This window comes from Rhopalosiphum maidis, chromosome 4 (genome assembly GCF_003676215.2).
Source record: "Rhopalosiphum maidis isolate BTI-1 chromosome 4, ASM367621v3, whole genome shotgun sequence".
In the NCBI taxonomy this organism is placed as follows: Eukaryota; Metazoa; Arthropoda; class Insecta; order Hemiptera; family Aphididae; genus Rhopalosiphum; species Rhopalosiphum maidis.
The window spans coordinates 43,421,076-43,446,267 of record NC_040880.1 but is presented as its reverse complement, the minus strand read 5'-3'; the positions used below and the strand labels follow the sequence as shown (position 1 = coordinate 43,446,267).

The 25,192-nt window shown below is 28.9% G+C and overlaps 1 protein-coding gene across 2 annotated transcripts in view; it reads right to left on the bottom strand.

The window, feature by feature from the left end:
- The window catches only part of LOC113556017, a 39,683-nt gene that overhangs the window by 2,045 nt on the left and 12,446 nt on the right, over positions 1-25,192 (bottom strand). The window contains exons 2-7 of one of the 2 annotated variants that reach the window (XM_026960708.1): positions 21,712-23,426; positions 17,169-17,575; positions 13,047-13,167; positions 12,766-12,882; positions 2,306-2,527; positions 249-534 (exon numbers count right to left, since the gene is read on the bottom strand). In XM_026960708.1, coding sequence (XP_026816509.1) covers positions 249-534; positions 2,306-2,527; positions 12,766-12,882; positions 13,047-13,167; positions 17,169-17,575; positions 21,712-23,004 — 2,446 coding nt within the window. In that variant the 5' untranslated portion in view covers positions 23,005-23,426. The remainder of the gene's footprint in view (positions 1-248; positions 535-2,305; positions 2,528-12,765; positions 12,883-13,046; positions 13,168-17,168; positions 17,576-21,711; positions 23,427-25,192) is intronic. The other variant, XM_026960709.1, reaches the window with a different exon arrangement.

The window sequence follows — 25,192 nt, the reverse complement described above, 5'->3', positions numbered from 1 at the left end:
CGTCTATACTTTTTTTTATTTTATCGTATTCTAAGTCTAAGAGACTCATTAATTTTTTATTTGACTTTTAATCAAGTGCAAGATAAAAAATGATTTATATCAGTACTTTTGTTATTCTTATCAAGGATCAACGAGAAAAATATACACAGGCACAGGTACAAAATCTATGTCTTACTGTGCACATTATAATTATGATCGATTCATATAATAAATATTTTATATAAGATGTATATGCGCTTTCCGTTTACCTGCCAACGGCGGTCCCAATAGATTTCCGATACCTTGGCACAGTAACATCAGACCATATGCCGTGGTGAATCGGTCTAGCGGTATGAGTTCTACCAAAATGGCGGGTGTGAACGAAAAATTGGAAGCAAAGAACAGGCCGAACAAGGCACCGATGACGATCAGCGACCAAAAGCTACTGATGAACAGAGGCATGATGGCACAGCAAATTCCACAGCCCACTAGGCAGATCGCGTACACCTTGGTTACGTTCATCCATGGATAATCACCAGCCCAGCCGAGTAATATCTAAAATTAATAACAAAATCAATACGCATACTGTTTACGTCAAGCGATCATAACGATACTAATATAAATTAATTCTTAATTAATAATAATTATATTATTATAGTCTTTTTAGCTCCCTCTTAGGGGATGAATAGGGATAAATTCTTAATCCTCTCTAATACTATGTCCTATTAAATAAATCCGTTTAAAATATAATTTGTAATACAGTTATGAGTTAATACAATTTAATGACTGTAAGCCTTGCACTCGAACCTCATTTTAAAAAAATGATTTGAACAACCTTTCATGTTGAGGTATAGAGCTACTATAAAATGATTTTTGTTCACATAAAATAAAAAGAAATTGAATGTATAAACGTAACACATACGAGTATTATACATCATTATGACACGTGAATATATTTTTTACGATTTTATTTCAATTTCAATTTCCACGAAGAAAATAATATAATTAAATATTAATATTATTATAATAGACAATCTTTTTTACACAATAATATATGCTTATACATTTATCCTGTATGGTGTTTTCCGTAGATTTACTCTTTTTGAATTCCGTTAAATGTGAACTGCACAGATTTTTATTATAGTTATTTGAGCTATTTTAATAAAACACGTATAACATTTTATAATTTTAATATTTCTAATCAAAACAACTATTTTGTTTTCTTTAATTAACCCAACAATTTATTAATAAAAAATATTATGATTTTTCGTAAGTCAACTATATTCAACATTCGTGAATTGAAAGATAAAAATTAATAAAAAGTAGCCTATGGCACAAAACGGATGTTGCTGAAATTGATTGACGTCTATTTTATGAAAATTGATCAAAAACTATGGATTTATATAATAGTTATCCGTTTTATGTCTTTGATTTTACATAGTAGATATATATTTTATTGATTATAGCTGTTTCTGTACAGCGTTGCGTGTTACGAGTTATATTATTATACTAGTGAATTGGTTTTGTCTTAAACTTCTTAAACTTCGTTAAAAGTAAACTACGCATATTTATGAATAATATAATACTTATACATAATAAATATATGTAGGTTAGGTTATAGGTCAAGATATAGTAATTTTAGCGGTTTTAGTCAAAATACAGACTTAAAATGGTATCCAATTTTAATAACTATTTTACTTTATACTACCGCAATGTTACCCTAAACAAAAAAAAAATATTCTTTTTTTGTATGAGCCAAGAAATCTCTGTATGAGCACTTTTATAAATTTAATTGTAAAATTTAAAAATTTGACTTCAAAAGTGTTCTTTGTTGGGTTAAGAATTATATATTATGTAACAAATTATACGACAGACATAGCTATAGATGAAATGTTAAAAATAATTTCGGCATAATATTAAGAATTTTTTTTAGTAATTCATATTATTTAATAATTCTGGATTCTAGTGATTATTCGATAAAAAATATATTCCTGGCATGCCTAGTGTATTGTATGTTAGCTCCATGAGATATTAACGCTAGTTATGTTATTGTTTGTTTAAGAACTTAATTTTAAAATATAATATTTACTGACATTCAAAATATTATATTTTTTATGTGAATTTTTTATAGATTACCATTTTTATATTCTCATTTAAGAGCTTATCGAGCTATAGTGCTTTAAGCTCTGTAAACAAATGCTTTTTTTTTTTTTTGTTAAAACGCTATTAAACAACTTCCTTTCCAATTCATTATTTCGTATTTTATGTTGGATTTTACAAAGTGAAAAATAATTAATAATTATATAATGATTTGCATAATACGTACCATTCCGACAGTATTCGTAGCTCCGATGGTGCTGATGATAGTGGATGCGTCGGTTTCACTCAGTCCCTGAGCCATGACGAAATCAGTGAGATAGAAATACGGAACGATAAACCATGTAAACAGCAATATCGTGGAGAGGGACAGAAATAGGAAATGTAGTTCCAAAAACATACTGAAGTCTAAGATACCGCTGAACAACTCTTTCACTTCGGTGTACCATTCCTATATAAAATAAATCATATTTATTTTCAGTGCATAAAAAACAATTTTTTATTTACATTTCAAAATAATAATAAATTGCCTATCCACATCATTCTTATCGGTGTTTAAAAAATATTTTTTAATAATAAATAGTTCATATTGTACAATAGTCAATAAATGATAAAATACACGAATCACGATTAATAATATTATCAATCAGAAAATGTTTAAAGCAGTGAAAAGTAAAAAAAATGTGTACTTTTTATGGAATTGAATATTCGAAACAGAACTGTGAGTTATAAAACGTTGGCTTGTAGAAAGATAGAACTTTAATAGATTGTCTAATAAAATCATATGAAAAGGTCGTGTGGTATAAATATATATTGGCGTGAGTAAACAGGGTTATTATTGTTATTAAATATTATACAACTCCCGACTCCGCCTTATAAGAAATCATTCATTCGAAAGTCGATACATTTTTGTTCTTTACTATACTAGGTTTACCTGAAAACACCCAATTTTATACACAGCAAACGGTAATCGAGGTTCAAACTTTTTTTAAACATATATCATCGTGATATTTACTTGGCTATAACCGTATCAATTTATCGGGATAATGATGCGTACTATTATAATATTATATGATATTATGTAAATTCAAAATAATACACGACATGCAACCACCACCGGCTGCTTTAACTGCAGCGCGTATGTATGATATAATATATTTATTATCCTATTCGAAATCATTAAATATTATTATTATATTGTGCTTTTATATCAGACTAGTTGCATGCAAAATGCAATTCCGTTCAATTTAAGTTTTCATTCGGTCGGGTCGTATTTCCGAGAATTTAAAAAAATCTAAACAGCATAATGATATTACACTGTAGCTGTAGGAAGTGTTCACGGTCACGACACATTATTATCATTTTTTACATTGTGATGCTCGAAGACTTGATATCATAACGAGTCTAGTTCGTGATTTACTCTTAAGCCCTCGCTACCACTCAGACCCGAAAGTCTGCAACGCACCACTACCCGTCCGCCGCCGATGTAGCCGCCGCCGCCACCCCCGCCACCCACGCTACCCACGCCGCAACTACTCCTACCGATCACTGAGTGTGTAAGTACGCATTTTAACCTGCTCGGAGAAACCGAGAGCCAGGGCGTTTGCGCGAACGCTATCGATCGAACAGTGTTAGCTTTTGACCCGACTCAACATACTAAAAACTGTATGTATATATATATATATATATATATATATATATATATATATACAGAATAAGCGTGTATAATGCCGCCGCCGCGCAGATCGATGGGAGACCGGTGAAAATACGGTTTATGATAGTCAGAATTTTTCGGACGAAAATGTAATGTATGTATGTCTACAATGAAATGTAAATATAATTAATATTATATTATAATGGGTTCGATCGCTTGATATCTGAAAGATTGCAATTTCGATCCGTTTTATATTGTGTTATGTGCCTATAGTTGTTTATACTTGTAGGGTTCGTCACTGCATTTATATTTCTTGTAAAAAGTGACAGTGACACGACGATGGTTCACCGGAGTAAGTAGTCTGGTTAATTTAGTTACTATTGACCCGTTTGTTGTTCAGTGAGTGCACATATATTATTACGATGTTTTGTTTATACATATATAATATAGTTAAATCAGTACACGTATATTATTTATGATGTATTAATATATTACCGGAAATAATCAAGGTGGATAAAAATGATGAAATTGCTTGTTTTATGTTAGAGTTAATATTATTTCTTAGTGATTTTTGACAATGCTTTAATAACTAATACGAGTAGGGAATTACGAGTACCCATTTTAAGGTTTCTAAATATTAACTAAGAATTATGATCAATGAGTGAGTAATACTAATGTTTTTGTTTTAAAATAATTTTATAATAAAGTGGCCATTATTTTTTTTTTTATACAAGCGAAATGCATTCAACTGAATAAATTATAATATTTATATTTATTTTATTTTTTGCACATAACAAACTACTATAGCATTCTGAGTTATTTATTTTATTACTAACACGACAGACGTATTTATTAGTCTTTTCATTTAATTTTTGAAATCACCGCTTAAGTTTCAGTACTAAACATAAACCCTCTAAACCCGTTGTTTATTGAAGAATTATCTCTTTTTGCACTAAAACGACCTAGAACGTATACGACTTAACTAATAAATAACAATCACTTGTTTATAAAATCTACTCACAAGTATGCTATATCAAGCTTATATCGAGCCTCATACGAGTACATGAACTATATCATGGTTATCAGCACTCGCTTGTTTCTCGCTCTACTTTACTACCACATCGTTTAATATTTGTCTAATATTTTATAATTTATTTTTATACAAATATCTCTATGTATCATAAGTTCACAGAACACTCATCGCCATCGTACATTATTATAATATTGTCAAACATTAAACGGCGAGATACTTATTAGATCAGATACAATTGTATATTACTACAGGCACATTATTGATTATTAAAATTGTAATACGTAAAAAGTTCAACTTTTATGATATACCTCAACAAATTATTCGGATGATTAAAAAATGAAATATGTTTACGGTGAAATTCGTCGTAGTGTTGTTCTGGAAAATCAACGAGAAAAATAATATCTATTCGTATAAAATCAATAATTTAATACTTTAAAGTTATTACGAGTACTCTGAATAATATGCAATACCTACATGGTATTGGTATATTATAATCAATATTAAAACACTGGTGTATATAAACGAAATAATATAGGCATGATTGCATTATATTATTGAAATTTTAACACATAGAAAAAAAAAACAACCATTATATTGATGACAGAATGGTTATTAAAAAAAAATTTAGCTTTCTGAATTATTTATAGGTGCTGGAATGTAAAACCAAATGTTTAAACATCGTCCGGCATACATACGAACTGTGCACAGAAATTTCAAAAAAGAGTACACGCATTATTAAATTGATTTTGTGCTACAGTCGTACTATATGACAGTATTGGATTGGTATATTATAATAGTACATTTATCATTATGACATCACAAATTTTGAATACAAATGACGGTCGCATAGAAACTCACTTAAAATAGGACCAACCGCGTAATATTACTCAGGATTCTGGGAGTACACTCAGTTTTATCTGTATACCAGCAAGAAACCTTATGCAAATAATATTTTTTCCTTCTAACTACCAAGTTAGTCCAATAATCAATACGATATATTAACTTTAGGTTAACTTTTTAAGCGACTATTTCAATAACATATTTACCTTTGACCATATAATATCTTACTAAATGCTTGATACAATATTTTAGATGTTTGAATGTCATCAGGTTAAGTTATTTGCCGAGTGCGTACATAGCCGACGTACGCGTATGACCTATTTGTTTGTGGCGTCGGCAACGGCGGGGAGGAGGCGATTAAAATGCAGTCGACGCAACACCCGAGCGGGAGGACGAAATAGTTTTGATATTATATATATTAACAAGTACACAATGCAGAGGAACTGTGCGCGCTTTGTCCTATCTGGTCTGCTTTTTAATTGCAACACAAAAGCCCATTTCCTTTGGATTACGAGAGTATATATTATGAGTTTTCGATAAATTAATAAAAATCTATAGTTGGTGTGATATTTAAATAGAACTGCAGCTTCGTATTTGAAGTTCGACTGGGGAGAGGGTCATTTAATCATGTTTAACACAATTCTTGATATGGTAGTCGAAAGACTCTTTACGTCCTACATAAATGCATTTCTTGAATTTTTTTAATTTTTTAATTTTATTTAATATTAATTTAACAATTTAAATTTTTTATATTTATTTAATTATAAATACCGAAATCTGACTTCTAAGGAGGAAATCCATCCTTTTCTCGAGTACATCACTGGGATAATTTAATAAAAATACAAGTGGAAAACTTACGTATTATACATATACCAAAAAATAAAACAGTAAATAATATTCTATCCAATACTATTGTAAATAATACTAAAATTGAATGTGTATTTATTTAAAAACGTACATAAACCTCAATTACGTCAACATTTTTTATAATCAAAAACCTAACGTGAAGGAGCGTATTAGGATTTCGAAACTTTGAATGTACAGCGTTGTCGTGTTTTACGATATAATACTTTGAAAGTTTGAAATATCTTACAATGTGCATGATGCAATGTAAATTGACTTTGAATCGAAATTAAATTCAAATCGTAACGTAAACAACTCTGTAAAAAAAAATAAATCAACATGTTTAATCAAATAACATTTGGTAGACAAGACAGGTTCATCGGCATTCCACTAGACCGTGGCTGACTCAAAATGTAAAAACGGACAAGTAGCGGAAGAGTTGGTAGATTTTGAAACACCAAGATTTATGTACAACGCTAAATGAAAGAAAATCAAATTTTATTAGATGGAATTAGATTTATTTCTTCTTTTTTTTCTCTTATTTTAAGATCTTGTATAATACGAAATGAACGATTTATGTATTCTGAGAACGTGCGCTATAGGATCAGACAAACTAAATGGTCTAAACGACGTGTTCGTAATATAAATTTTATTTATTATGTTTTTCATTCGTGTAGATAATTTCCGTTTTTGTGTTAATGTTATACAGAAATATGATTTTATCATAAAATGATATGATATCAACTACATATTATATAAGCTCCATTAAAGAATATATAAATTCAGGTGAATAAAAAATATTTTCTATAAGAAATTAAATGTAATTCAGTGGATCCGAAAACTTTTCTAGAATCATTTCTCATCATGAATTTAGCAAGACAAAATAATCACAAGACAAGCTAATTTAAAGTTTCTTTGTTTTTTATAAGTTTAAATCAGAGTACCAAATACTAAAATATAGCTGATTTAAGTTTATTTTCTATAATTTATAGAATCTTTGAAGTCCACAAACTTTTTGGATTATTGTACAAACACATTTTCTTACAATATTTTCCCATAACCATTCATCAGTTATCCATTTAACAAAAAATGGTAATTCAATTTAAATATTTATAGTATAGGTAAAGGAAGAGTTATAGCTCGCTATGTATCATACGTAAACTCAGTCTAAATTCTAATACGCATAAAATGATAAAATTTCTTATTGATACAAGATCCTACTCATTTATAAAGACGTTTTTTCAATGTTATATGATAAATTATATACGCACGATATAAATAATTAGCAAAATAGCGGGAAAATTCATAAAAATTAAAAATAAAATTATAGTTGTTTGACTCTTAAATATGTGTGAAAAAAAATAGTGTTCCTTACTCAGATCGTTCTAGGTGATGGGTAGTCCAAAAAGACAAATATACTACGAGTTCTGAGTCCGAGATTATATTATTATGATTTCTGGGCCGGACGTTTAGCGATGAGACGGCGGTTGATCGGTCGCGCAATTGTTGTCGTTGGAAGTATTTTAGTACAGCCGCCGCCGATGTCGTGCACACCCACTATTGTAATATATAATACATACACATACGACACCACTTCATACATTATAATATATAACAGTACGTCAACCATTGTTCGGGTATTACGGGTACCTAACAGGCAGCTTAAGTGTAGTACCGTCATCGTCGGCGTCTTTATTTCACCGTCGGGATTTTAAGGGGAGGGGTATCGAAAAGAATTATTGGACATACCTTTCCATCAAAACGATTGACTTGAATGAATCTCAAAAAGTGTCAGAACCATCGAGATTGAATATTAGAATGTATATTTAGTATATGTATTTAATAGAAAAAAACATCTATCGCGGGATCCCAATTCATTAACATTATACATAATATGTTCTAATATTCAATAAAACTGATATGCCTACACAATTATTAATATTTAAAATCATAAAATGTTATTAATTTAGAAGTGATCTAAATCAGTATGTAAATCATTAAATACTCACGGTACAATAATAACTAAATTACTTGAGATTATAAATAAATTAAAATTATAGATAAAAAATACAATTTAAGTTATGGCTATAATTTTAGTTTAGGCTCAACTTTTTTGTAAGAATATTATAACTTTACACATATAACATGGCACATCACCTCGTGTAAATGTGACTTATAAATCTGTCAACTAATAATATCATAAGTTTTGTGAAATTCGACTACATCCATCTATTGTTCTAAGAGATAATTTTATCAATTACATAAAAAAGTATAATCATACGTACATAAAAAAACAATATGACAACACTGCAATAATAATAATAATATAATAAAATGATTTAATAACATATATTTATTACTCAATAAGGCAATTGAAAATTGTTGATCCATAAGGACTGAGATATTCAGATGATTATTTAAACGTATGTCTATGGTCTAACGATATTTTACAATATACACAGTGTTTCATCAAGTATGCTCACCGCAATTTGATCTTTTGATTACGCATTCCCTCATACTTTTATTATTGATTTTTGGTACTTTTAACATTTAAGTATACTAAAAATAATATTTTTAAATATTTAGACATTATTATTCCTCAAAAGTCCTTGTATCGCGATAATATGGTGATACATTAAATAAATTTATAATTTGATAACAAAACGGTAGCGAGCATATTTGGCGAATCATCTTGTATAAAACAATATTGAATTGTTGTCTGTGCGTTTGTCTTAACGCGTCAATGAGAAAGGGAAAAATAATATTAAGTTTAACAAAATTACGATCGGGCACACGACTGGTGAATATAGAAGTTACGTCGCATGTTATATTGGCACCGATCGGATACCGAACATCATTAGCTTGTTATTAGCTCGCGTCTAATTATATTAATATACTATACACCGAATGGTGTCGGCGTTTATAGTAAGTCTACAGCGATAAGTTTGAATAACGGGCACATGTCACCAAAAACGCTTATAATCCGCATGAACACGTACACACACACACACACACACACACAGTGCTAATACACATTAATCTTTATATAAAACGTCCACGACAAGGCCAATATTTCCAGTGGGTGACCCTCTTGCGGACGTTTGTATGAATGTATATATGTATTGTATATATATACATATAAATATATAGGAATAAGTGCTCGTTTTTCCCGTGCTGTGATTTCAACACGTTTTACACTCATTCAGAATACGAGCGTTGTTAAAACGATTCGATTGTAACAAAACAATATAATACAATAGTATACTAGTATATTATCATACAATAGATAAGTTTTTTTAATTATCATTTTGTGATTTGTGCGTATTTTCGCTGAAAGATCACTTCAGTCTAAAGTTTAAAATATTAAACAGTATCGATGAAATGACTTAATAGACTTTCAAAATATTGTTCATAATACACTCATATTAAAATATACAAGTAATTTATTTTTTCGATATCTTAAATGTTTCGTAATATTTTTTTTACGTCTCTCTAAGTTTCTTATTTGTTTATCTATTTATTTATATATTTATTAGGATTGCCTGTAATATATAATACGAAAATAATTAGTATAGAGCAATTAGTTCCGAGAAGAAAAAACAAAATGAAAACACATTTTTAAATGAAACTACTGCAATAGGTGTCAATATATATATATATTTATAAACAGGCATCGGATGACTACAATATAATATTATGTTCAACATATATAAATTAATAAATGTTAACTTTTTATATGATCAACAGCTGTATTTTTGATTTGCCCCTAAGCTACTGGAGTAATTTAAGAAGTTGCATAAAATATACAGGTAAACAATTCATATTCAATTTTCTAACTGCACTTACGGTTTTTTTTACATTTTTTTTTTAATATGAAACAAAAATGACTTATACTACGGCGGACTTATAGCTCTTACACTGCTGCATTAAGTTTATCTTATTTTAACCGTATTACGTCATAATGTTTACAGAGTTGAAAAAATAGTTACACAAGAGCAATAGAGAGTTATGCCCGGACTCTCATCTCCTCTTGACAGTGAGGTTTTTTTTTTTAAATGCACTGCGTATGTATAAGTACTTATTTCTCCAATTCAATATGTGCATCAAGCAAGGAAAAATGGTAATTGTCAGAAACATACAAAACCACACAGGAATTTTGGTCTGGCCATCGGCGACAGAATCCGTCTAATATAGTGGTGTATATGCGTCACGTGCGGCACTTATCCGCATATTTGAAATTCCCATTATGTATTTTAAATTATATATACTAGCAAAATGGTTAATAGTAAAGAGAGATGGGAGGAAGGGAGTTGGGAAGAGGCATTTCACATTTTTTTAATTTTAAATATAATATGTTCAATTTTTTTTTTTTTATTCTTAATTTCATCTATTAAAAAAATATAAATACCTAACTGGTTTAAGTTTTAATGTAATGGTTTATTCTCGTGCATTTTCATTTTCATTCCACGCCTAACTGTAATATTTCAAATCTAAACTTTTACCTACTATATCGTCGATTATTGTTGATTTATTCCTATACGAAGCGTTATTTTTCATTCATTTTTTTAAATTGCAATAATATATAGATACTATTTGCTTACTTATATAATATATATTGTATGCATAATATCAAGTCATATTGAAATCATGAAAAAGGTAGACAAATGGGAAATGTTGAATCTGAAAACAATAATAACCTTTTGTATGTGATGAAAAACGATTTTGAGCGAAGACTAAATTTTATTAGGTAACCATAGTTACAAAACATATATTTTAATAATAAAAACTCCAACTTTTCCTCAATTTTTTGTTTTTTTTTTCAATTACAAAAAAATGTACTGGCAATTTTAAATGTTTACTTCTTTAAAGTACAAACTATATTCAATTTTATATCCAAGACCATTCTCAAAGTGAAAACTGAAACAGTTTATCAACTACTTATTATATACACAGACATAAAAAAAAACACATTTTTGTAAAATCAAACATCTACCGCTCCACTAGAAATTTAAAAACAATTGCTTGTTTATTAAATTGAAATAACTTATAAAAACTTTGTATTTATTTTTTCATGTGTGCGTGTGATTGTCATATCATTATATATGTCTAGTTATTTTCATGCGTAGCGTTAAATTTGAATGCGAACAATAATATTATAATTATATAATATCTATGTCTTTATAGTAGTTATACATTAAACGTATTTCATATAAATTATTTAATTTAGTAAGTGTTGCATAAATATATGAATTGAACATGCATATTTATGTGGGTGGATTTATCGCGATTACACGTTATTTTTTTGTATTAAATTATAACAAATATTATTACAACGGACATTAATTTATGTTTATATAATAATAATAATTTATAAATTAGGCGCCAGTCTCGAATCGTTTCAATTTTATGGCGAGTGTGTAGGGAAAAAGTATGTGGTGGCGAAATAAACCATTTGACAAAAAAAAAAAAAAAATTAACTACATACGTATATAATAATATGTAAATTGCCAACAATAAATTTTTACAAAGTGAATTAATTTAATACGATTTTGTAGAAATAATTATTTTAAATGTATTATTAAAAGTTTGATAAATATAAATTATAGGTAAGAACAAATTAAGCATGACAAATAAATATAAAATTATTTATTTATTTTAATAATGTGGAATATAACTACAAAAGTTATGGCAAGCGATAACATGTTGAGATTTTCGAAAGCAAAAATTATTTAATTAAAAAAATTATTTTGTAAGTTATATTATTAGTTGGCTTATATTGATGGAACAAAATTGACAAATGTAGCTTAGTAAAATGTATTATTTCTAATTATTTTTAATTTATAATTTATTTGTTATTATTTGTTTTATTAATTCTATATTTCTAACTAGAAACTAAAAAAAATTTAATACCTTTATAGTTATTTAGCTTATAGTAATTTATATTGTACTAGTAAAGTAGTAACTAAAGTATTTTAATAATTTAATTTATACAATGTTACTGAAGGTTAATCAACAGTCAAGGTTTAATAATCACAATGTCCTATTTTTTTTCGATTTCTTTAAATAGCGTACCTACGGATAAAATTGAGCTATTGGCGTGGAAAAAAATTTAATACTGTAACAATAGATATACTTCAATATTGACACTTATTTTTTAAAAACGAACGGCTTTTTACTTATCCAAAATAAATTCAATACACATTGCATACTTTTAACCATAATCCTCCATCCAATATAACCATTGTTTAATTCATGCCAAATGCATCCATTTCCTAGAAGCACTCACCATCCACCATACGTCTTCGCTATCCTACCTTACCTTTTTTAATGATTTTGGATGAAAATATGACCTTTTCCGCCTAACTCGACGTACCGTATTCACACGTTTATTTGATAACTGATTAATTACTTTGACAAAACTATGCCTGCGAAGCATCTGTAAAAACGTGTGTGTTGGGCGTTTATACATTTTTTCGTTTTTCGTACAGAATCGAAATTCCAGTTTTACATGTTTACAGTTACAGTTACAGTTCTGCATCCGTTCGTGTCGTCTAAAAGAAGGAAGACGTAAATTGTTTCGGGGGAAAAAAATAAACTTACGGAATCGGGTTCGCTAGTGACTGTTAGCGTAGAGTTATTGTTGTATATGTCTGGACATGAGGACGCTTTCATAGAATTTTTTTGGATGTTCAATATCGCTCCTTTGTACATCACGGAGCTCCTGAAACACAAAATATGTTTTATTATTTAGGTTTATAACCCTCTTTATATTTATATAATTATTATTTAAAAATTACGAAATACGCTATAAGCGTACAGTAGTAGAGCAGCAAAAATATGATATTTTACTAATGTGTTATTGTTTGTTGCGATTTATAATAATAATTATCATTATGATATATTTATCATTAATCAGTGGAATAGGGACGTTTGTCGAATAAGACGTAGCAAAACTATAAGACTATATTATATTATGATTAATATGTATATGAAAATAAATATATTTTAAAACAATTACATAAACACTAATAACTCTTTCGCGCAGAATCAAAAAAATCTCTTCTTCCTGAAAGACATTTTCCCTATAACAATCCCTAAAATATTAACTTGGTTGTATACATTTAATAATAATATATTCGAATTATTCTGATTCAGGCACATTAAATCATGAAAATAGTATTTAATCCGTTCGAAGTATGATATATTACAATATACAATAATTCGATTTATGTACAATGTATATATTATGTTCATATTTACGAGCATTCATAAATTATATAACGTGCATGGGATTTTGCCAAAATTTACGATACATAATTTATGATTGATCCCTAATCTAAATTAATATTTCAACACACTAAATGTTTCAATGGTTAAAAACTAATATATCATAATATGCAAAACGTACATCTTATAAAACTACATAATATATATTATAGAAATACAGTATATAACTACAGACCATTAAATATACGTGACTAGAAAATTGTTTTAAAATTCAGTCATTTATTACTTATCTACTTAAATGGATAAATTATTGAACCCCATAACACAGAAAACAATTTTTTTTCAATATAAGTATACTAGTATTGATGAGCTAATAATAAAAATATGCGGTTATGCTGGAATAATCATAATAAGTTTTATATATAAATGTAATTTCAAATTGAAATTGAAATTTGAAATACATAGCATTTGTTCCATTTTAAAATTTAAAATAATTATTAAAGAACGATTTTATTTAAAAACTATTGCATTTAAAAATGTTGTAAAGTTACTTGAATATATTTTAACTGAAAACGTTTTTTAAAAATTTATCAATATAAAATTATAAACGATTGTTTGTAAATTATAAAATTTTAATTTTTTTTAAATGCAATTATTAAAGTTATTTTAAAAATTAAAAATACGGTTTATTATATATTTTTAAAAGTTAACAGTTACCTTTATTATAAGTGTCATGCATTAAGCTGGTTAGATCCATAACACTAAAATTATCTGAATAAGTAATAAATTATTACCAGTGGTGTATTTACAACTTATTTTTTGTTAGTGAGGGAGGTGAAAAGTTTATTACATTATTTATATGTATAAATATTGTCAAATTGTAAAATGAAATCAAGATTTCTATTCTTATTCACTAAATCATCAAGCCCCTATCACTGTAAAAACGCCACTGATTATTATACTAATAACATTATACATACAGAAAATAAGAGACAAATAAATTTAATTAATGACTATAAACTATAATTTAGTTTAAATTATAGAATACAAGCTGACTTTACAAAAGAATATACTAATATGCTGAAATGTTAAAGGAAATTCTATCAAATAACTTATAATAGATTGGACTCTCTATATAGAGAGTATTATTTTGTAGTATCAGCCATTTCGTTTTATTTAATCCCAATAATTTTGGTTGGAATTCGCAGCCAGGATCTTTCAGTTATTTTACTTTATTATTGAAACTTTCTGAATTCCAATGCATCGAGAATCTACTGAACATTATACATTGAATACTCTACAATATATAAAAATAAATAAGAACGATTCTATGTAATAATAAATTTTAAGTATTGGTATATAATATGTGTATTATCATTGATTAAACATATAGATACTATAATGTACAAGTATAATACAATATACTCTAAGATAATGCAAAGTGTTTTGAGACGGCAGACGCGATGAGGATAAAAACGAAAAAGAGAATACTACCTTAAATTATATGCATATTATTTCAGACTATATATATAAATTATAGATTCTTATTATTAATAAAAAAATATATTGAAATAAAATGCTATAGAGTAAAGGAACAGAATATTAATACTTTTTTCAAACACTTCGAAGCATTTTAGTGTAATATCTTAATGCTGAATGCCACGATGCCATCCATAAAAAACACACGCTCTTATATGTAATATATATATATATATATATATATATATACAAAGTTATTAAATATATACAATAACAAACATTATCTTTACATTATTAAATAGATAATACAGAGTTATGCAAGACCCGAGTATAATATTAGTATACATTCAGCTGTATTATAAATCATAATATATATACAGTGGAATTTTTGGATTTTAGCTGTACGTATCTTCGGAATATATTTTAAAATACCATCTCATCTTATCTATATTCGTAAAATATTTGATTGAATTCTGCTCACATTCAAGAATAAAAAAAAATTATTCCCGTTTTATTTATTGCTCGAACGTTTGAGTTGTGACGTTTAACGTATGTGATCGATCATACATTATGCACGTCATAAAGTAAAGAATCCTTTAGGAAAATACAACCGTGTTGTCAATTTATGAAACGCACTTTTCCCTATGTTAAATATTCAAAATTAGGAATAATTGATAAAAAATAAATATGTTTTATTATTCTGTATAACTCTGTGTAACTCGGAATCATTTTTCGGATAAGTGAAATATAACTTAATTTTTTTTTTTTCTGAAGTGTTTAAAAATATAGTTTGGAAGGATGTGTCACATTTCTGGATTCTACCATCAGATAATTTACCAATAATTAATTTGTACATGCAAACATTATACAATATTCTATAATATAATAATTCTCAAGGTTTTCAAAATTCTAAAATTATTACTAAAAATATATCGAATCCGTACTATCTATATTATAATAAGCAAAATGTTAAGTGTATCTATTATAAAATAAAAATTTTATTTTCAATTTAGTAACTACATAAAACGAATGAAAAATTGAAAATAGATAATATTCAAGCTCTAGTATATTTTTATTGGAAAATTTGCTTACTTTCAGTACCATATTATAACACATTTACGTCTATGATTCTATGCTCTTATCATAATCTAGATTTATCGCAGTGATTATACGTGATTTGTATTATACTTGATTATACACAATACACGCGGAATATGTATTTTTAATAATATGTAATCGTTGTTGCTTATATCGCTTATAAATAATAGTTCTTATTTCGTGCTCACGAAAAATAATACAATTTGAAAATATCTAGGACTTTTTCGGGAAAAAAGAAAATTAGTGTTGCATTTTTAGAAATTCAAACTCGTCTTTATATGAAAGTCTATTCAATTTTATTCAATTTTTCATTGAAATTATTAATTCTACCTATGGTGAGCATTGTATATTGCGTCGGAGCTTGCGCTAACGTGTAGCTGTGCATAAAGTGTGCAGTTCTTATTTAAATGATGTGCACTTCATAAAAAATAATACGATTTGAATTTTTAATAATTAATTCTATATGTCTGTGAGCTTATAACATAGGTATCATTAGACATCATTTTGTTTTCCGAAATTATAATGATTATTAAAACATTGATAATTTATTTATGATTATCAAGAGATTAAATCTATAGTATTTAAAATAAACCATGCTCATGACCATTGTGTTATGCCGCCAAATATTGTGATTGAGCTAAAATTAATTACCATCACCAAATGGAAAATAGTGATACTGAAGAGGTTGTGATAAAAAAAAAAAAAAAGATTTTCTTACTTAAATTTGTGACTGTTAGAAGTTATGTTAATATGTGTTATTTATTATAAACGATCGTCAAATGTTTTCACTTCTGCCAGACAAACGTGATGTGCAGCTCTAATATATCTTTAGCGCAAGCTCTGTATTGCGTGTTATTATTTATAATCGACCATATTATACGGTCGAATAGCTTATGCGAAATTGATCGTACGACTGACCTGTGATATGGTAAACTCTTAAAATAGCTGTTTTGAGTGGTGCTAAATTGTCTCTTCAACATCGATGGATGTGCCTTGTGCTGTCTTTCGGGGCTGTTGTCGGCGGTGTAAGTCTGCGGGGGCGAAACTGCCTGCGATTCCAGTGGTGACATGCCGCCTGAACCCATAGAGTTCGACTTCTTTGATTGTTTCAGTTTCATCTTCATGACCAGCGGCGGCGTGTCGGACCGAAGCCCACTACCTTTGTTGTTAACCGTCCGGGTATCCGACGGATCTTTGCCCAGCGACGCATTGTTCACCTGACTCACACTGCTGCTCCGGCACAATAACAAGTTTGGATAGTTTTCTAGGATCAAGTTGAACAGCGTCTTGTTGGAACTTAACGACTCCAGTACTTCGAATGGGACCTGCGATAAAACACGGTCTAGTTATTAAAGTCGCATAATATATTAACACATGATAACAATAAATTATAACAGGTTGACAAACTGTATGTGTTATTAATAGTATAATGATTTGTATAGAGTGCAGAACTGCAGACATGCCAAGACGATGAAATTTTCTATTAATTCGAATGGTAGAATTTTTTCGATTAAATGTCAATAAACTAACCTACATACGGCTATAATATTGATTCTCCTTTCGTAAGACACACTGTCTGTCTGTTTAGTGTCTAAATACCTACGTATTATGTATTTTTTATGCTGTTATTTATTAATACACATTATTCTCTCGTCATAATGATATTATACATTATACCACAAACTGAATACTATAAAGATTTCCTAATTTTTTTTTTTTTTTTTAATCGCCAGTTTTGGGTTTCTTTCTAACAATATTAATTTACTGAACCAGGTAGGTATATATTATAATAATATGCTGGTTATCGGACTATGGACTATTTCCAATATTGTTTTAAGTGTGCGATTGTCGATCAGTACGTGAATGGTATGAATTATTGAAAGAAGAAAAAGGAACGAAAATTGGCAGCCTACCTTAGATATAATGTCCGTAAATCGTGGACATGATAACGTCGTTGGAAAAAAAATCATTTCAATTGCACGTTAAAATGCATCTATACGATAACAAAACCATAAACATTATATAGGTATTAATGTATTATCACAAAAGAAATTGAAATTGGATTATTATATTATAATATCATTCGTACATAACATATTGCATTTATAACTCAAATCGGTTCATGTTTTACAAAAATTAATCACTAGTAGGAAACGATTAAATCGTATATCACAAAATTAATAAGTATTCAAATTGATTGTCAAACTACGTTTATCTATAACCATGATTAAAACTAGCGAACGTTGTGCAGCAACACGTCATAGAATATTATATTGAATGTATTATTTGTACAACTATAATAATACATTTCATAGGTATTCAACTTATTATCACTTCAACACTATATGCAGTACCTAATTAAATTTAATAATATTATATTGAACTCATAAATGATATAATTGTATATGTATGTAGTCGAATTTAAATTAATAATAATTCAGTCTTCAACATTTAAATGTATATTTCCATAAATTCGCATACACAATTAAACATTTATTTATTTAATTAACTATATAGTATTATTTATGTACCATTGGTAGCTTTTCTGCTTCCGACATGATATAGATACAAAACGTGGCTTACTAAGTATAGATATACAAATTTTCCTTTGTACATTTATTGCGGTACTGAAAACCATTATTTTTATAGTTTATAAACCGTCAAATATACACCCGATAAAATTTGTGTTATTATATTTATGACAGTCTGTGGGGCTTATTAAAATACTCAAAGTATATATTTTGATAAATGTATATATATATATATGTATTAGTACAATACATACATTTACATACCAAGTATTTAGTTTTATTTTTATTAATAGTGTATTTTTATGGAACTTTTTTAAGATGATAATAACATAGAATTCAACGATAACGTAAACGGTTCAACACTGTATGGATGAACAACCAGTGGCTATTAAGTATAAAATAAACGGTGATTCATGAATTTTAAACGTAGCTTTTTTATAAAATCTCATTTACCTGATTAACATAAAAGCCATCGTCGATTCTGGACGGTATAGTTCGTGACTCCATCCCCCTTCCCGCGACCCAAAGACCATAAGCTCTACAAATTATCTTCTGAAAGATAAATTGTAAACCATAATATTTAAAACGAGGTGATATTTTATCACTCAGTACTCAGTATCCGGAAAATTTTCGTCATTTTTATTATTATTATTATTATTAATATATTACATGCGTCAATGTAAATATTAAGGCAATACTACCATACTCAAGCTAATATAGTATCTACCTATTTTACTAGACAATATTGTAAATTTATATAGGCTTTAACATTTACATTCTTGACTAAGGAACAACATTAAAAATTAAGATGAGACAATGATTTCATTTAAATTTGCTTCGTATATTTTTATTTATTTTCCCAATTAATATTGCTATGAAACTTTGGTTTTTCATACAATTACACTAAACTTTGGAATTAAATATTTTGGATATTCATTGATTATTTAACAAGAATGCTTTTATTTACCCAAAATTTAGGTTTTTTAATTAGTTATAACTGAGTTAGTTTTTGTATTTTTGAATATATTTGATTACTTAGACTGAATAATAAAATAATGGTATAATTATAGGTATTAATTAATTTGGAATTTTATTTTTTTGAATTTTGGCAGCTTCATTCTTAACATTGTAAGCATTTACTATCACTATTATTGTTTTATCATCTGTGGTTTTTGAACATCATAGATTTTTATCATCGAGCAGTATACAAAACAGTAATGTATTTTGATGGTATGGTTATTATGCTGTCTATTCAGGGGCGAGTAATGCCCTCACGTAATAGACACACGCACTATTTTTTTATTTTTATTTTTCAAGTGGTGAAATGTAAGTAAAGGGGTATTAAGTTTATAGGTTAGTTATATTTTATTTGTAAATGAGTTTAATTTACTTTAAATTATTTTAATTTTAAAATTTTCAAACAAAATTATCATCATAAATTCTATGTTTATAAAATAAATCTTATATTATCCAAACCATTAATTATAATTATTATTTTAAGTTAAGTACAATATGGAATAGAAAACAATGATTTAGAATAATTGATCTACTTTAGCATCACTAAACTCTATAATCTTATCTAAATTAAATTCTAAATTGAAAATATGCGTCAAGTGTAGGAAAATTGCTTAATGTAATTATCACTAAATGCCAAAAATAATGCTGTTGTTAACATTTCACAAAACAAAAACAATAGATATTTTTTTTAAGGATATCGACTGATTTACTTGTAATAATTGTTCTGTATTTATTTAGACAACTACAATAATTATCGATGCTTGTAATTAAATAGTTATTTACTTAAACTCGTATACTTTAATTTTGTATTTACATTTAGTGTAAATATTATTATTTTTTGAATACAGTTTAATTTAATTTAAAATGTCCATTAAAAATATTAGTTTCTTAAAAAAAATATTCCTAATACATTTCTCAACATAATTTAATTAATAACCGTATTATAATATATATATATATATATATATATATAATATTATATTTTATAATATGTACGTACATAAAGTACATAATATTTATGTCAAGTAACTTTTTTTTAAATTTTTTTCCACTACGTAACAGGTATTTATATATTGCATACATATATGTGTATATAAAAACGATTTACAAAAGAATTATTATTTGGAGGACCCCTAACTTGGCGTAATGATAACTTCTAAATGTATATCATTATTCCTAACTCGTTGCTTCCGGTTATTAATATAGCTTTGATTCGTATAACATGTCTACAAGTATAATACTATAGACGTGTAACAAGAAAATCACAACAAATTGTTTGAAAACATTTGCAATTGCTTTATAAATATTGTATACGATAAATTTTATCACCCACCTAAAATTTGAATACCTACTGATTTCAATTGTTTTTTTTTTTTTCAATGATTATATTTCCAATTTTTTTGTTGATAATATAATAATGTAATATGTCGATAGCCGGAACAATTGTACGCATGAAATAATGCAAATATAAGATCACGTACGTCGTAGATGACAGAACAATAAATATACGACACTATACGGTTTATAAAACCGAATTTATTTATCATTAAAAACATCGATCTGTCTATATAATTTAAAATGTCGTTTTCTGTTAAAATAAGAGGGGATTTATTCTTTAAAGTATTTATACTTAAGAGCTCTTTAATTCTAACGACGGTAAGCTTAATGTCAAAATGGTTTTCTTTAACGCTTTACAGTATTCGCATTTTGCGCCATTCATATTATCGTCGTAAACTATATTATATCTACTTAAACAATTACGATGTTATTGATAACATTTAAAGTGAATAAATGTGATTTGTCGGGAGATAAAATGTTCGAAATCCAAATTGAAATCTATGTGTTCTGATTGTTTAGATGATATGAGTGAGGTGTAAGTGCGGCGGGGATTGTTAAAAAACGCATAAACTCACTTTTTCGTTGTGCTTGAGATATGTGGGTAAGTTGATGACTGACCGGAAACCAGCGTTGTCGTCGGGCAATCGCCGAACACCGTCGGTCATTGGACTGCGGACGGTGGTGGTGACACCAGTCAGCCTGTACTCGGCGCACTGAGCTTCTTTCACCATACGTCTGTATTGCTCAACTCCTGGATACTGCATGAGTGCGTCAACATCCGGTTCAGACGCGATAAGCTCGAATCCCGTAGTCCTTCCGGCGGGCGTATCAACTGTTTCGTTCTCGATGGCTACCACTGGACAGTGATCGACGATGGACTCCTCGGTGTCAGTCCACGGTTTGGCGATGACAGCTGTTGAATGCCCACAAGTGACTGCCGGTTTCTTCTGTTCAGCGATCAGCCAATCGGGGTCGCGCATCAGCGCTCCACACACGCAAAAGTTGAAAAACGTGCCGGCTAACAGGAGCACGGTGCCCCGCCAGCCGTACTCCTCGATCGAGTATTGAGTCATTGGTGCATATAGAAACGTGCCGATACCGGTTCCACACGCACCCAACCCGGTGGCTAAAGTGCGCTTCTTGTCAAACCAGTACGCGATGCTGACGACGGCCGTGACGTAGCACAGACACAGGCCTAGTCCGGATAGGAACCCAAATGTGAAGAACACCATCTCGATCGAGTCGGCGAATGACGATATGATGAACCCCAAGCCGGATATTATACCACCCAGGATGGTCATCTTCCGACACCCAAACTTGTCGACTAGAGCACTTCCCACCGGACCCAGGATCAGCGGCACGGCCATGAACAGGCTACCGATCCACGCCGTCTTGGACTTGCTTTCCTGAAACTCCTTGAGGAACTCGATATATAGCAACCCGAACGAAAAGCTGATTCCATCTGAGATCAGGCAGATCATCAGCGAGGCGAACACTACCATCCAGCCCCAGCCACCGTCTGGTATCTTAGGTTTGCGAGTCATCGTTGCCGTAGATGCGTCGTCATCGTCGTCCGCGTCCGCTTCGTTGCCCTCCACTCCCCCGTACCGGACACCCCCATACGGTACAGACTCCACCTGAACCGATACCCGCTTTGCAGTGCACGGCACTATTTGATCATTGGTGGTTACCCGTTCCCGGCACAGCTTTCTTAGGAAGTCGGCCAGATATTCGTCGTACTCTTCGCTGCCACCGGAAGTGCCACTGTCATCGTCGTCGTCGTCTTTTCCGGTCGTAGTCGCCGCCGCCGCCTTCGTCTCCGTCTCCGCCACCGCCGCCGGGTCGCGTCCATCATCGTCCGCTTCCATAAATCTACAAGAGACGATCGGATAGCAATTCGACTAGTGCGAGTGGTGGTGGTGGTGGTGATGGTCGTGGTCGTTGTCGCAGATATACGAGTCCGGCTACAACCGTGGTACCAGAAACAATCTGTTCCGTTCCATCGTGGTAAAATACTAGAATGGAGCAATCCTATTACTTAGTGTGGGCAGTTGTGGCAGTCAGTAGCTGTGATGATATCGTTTTAATTTCGGTTACTCGCAGGCGGCTTCTATCGGTTAACCAATTGCATGTCGTCTGCAAGATATAGGTCCGCTCAGCAGAACGTGTCGTGGTTGTCGTCCCAGCGTGGTTCATCAATGACCGGCTTTTAACCAAAAATCAGATAAACCAGAAGTCTGTTTATTGTTAATTAAACGGTTATCGTGCTCCACGACTCTGCTGACGCGTTCTGGAAAACAAAAACAAAAATGTACCTATTATTTTGACGTTTTTAAACATTCAATGCTTACGGTTATGGGTTGTATATAATAACGCTATAATTTAACATTAGTACGGTTACTTAGGGTTACACAAAAAGGTTTTAGTTACGTCCATAGTATTCGATACTATTACAATAATCCACGAAGGGGAGTTTTATAGTACCTAATCATTTTTTTTTTTTTTTTTTTTTTTTAGGTATAAATAACTAAAATTTTTTTAGATATTTAGGTAGACGTTTTAAATGTGTATACAAAACAATGAAAATATATGTGCTGAAAAAAATATTTCAAATTCATCAGAATATAAATAAATATAAATAAACATAATATAAATATTATAATAAGAATAGAGTTATATTTTTTAAATTGTACACAAGGAAATAACTAAAACCATTGGAATAAGGATTGTTATTGTACTCGATTGTGTAAAAATTTAAGCAAATTTATATAAAAATAAGCACATGCTGTATGTATTTTTGATATTTTTAGTATATTTTACAAAAATTTCAAGCCTCAGATTTTAAAATACTAAATAATATATATATAAATTTCCGTGATATTTACAATAGCTTAAAAATGTCAGCCTATCTATTATTTTTGATATTTTTAAATCGTAGAACAACTTATGAGTAATCTTATATTCAATTTTGAAGCTTTTTCATTTCTTAAATGTTTATTTTGATATTATATTCATTCAATCTAAGATATATTCTTTAAAAAAACTGAAAATATCAATTTTTATAAATAGCTCCAAAAAGACAAAATATTTTGAAATTTAAATTATCTTTGTTTTTAATCTTTTAAATTACAACAAAAAAAAAACTGGTTTCATTTTAAATTTACAGCTTATTTTTTTTGGCAATTATTTTTTAACTCGAATTTATCGTACAAAACTATGGCAATATTATTCAATTATTCATCACGCTTTAAATTTAAATTTATAATTTTTAGTATTATTATTAAGTAAATAAAGTTTTTTTTTATTTATTCAATAAATTTAATATAATTCTGTTGTTAACTTGTGCTATTTATAAAACTATATACATACATTTTTGTTTTCAAAAAAGATGTGATAAATAATAACATGTTGATAAGACAAAATATTATTATGTCTGTTCTTTAATGAGTTTATTTAATTGCACAATATATTAATTTTAATTAATTTTATGAAACACTATACCTATTCAATTTTTTATACAAGGCAAACTAGTATACTATTCTTCGATTTTCCGGTGCACATAAATCAAAATATAATTATTATTTTGTACAATATGATTTGTAAATTCCAAGTCACCGGATAGATAACATTATAATATTCAATAATTACGAGTATTATAAGACAGCATTCACAGTTAATTTATCACGTAAATTATAGCTGCTAGTGCAGCACGTGTCTTCTGCTGCAGTTAAACGTTAATTTTTGACTGCGCAAAATATGGATAATATAAATTTATAAGTAGATTGTAACCAGTTAACCTTACTAGCAGTTTTTATTAGGTACACTGAAAGTATTGACGAAATTAGGAATAATAATTTTTTTATTTTAACGTACAATTTATAAATATTCGAGTTGTATAAAATTAAATAAACATAAATAACGAGTTCGAGTGTTTGTCCAAAAAATATGTATCGAAGGTCACTTATGTTATTTATTTTGAAAAAATTGCATCCCATAGATTTATTTATATCTCTATAAACACGTAAATGTATTATTATTATTTGTAATAATCGTTAC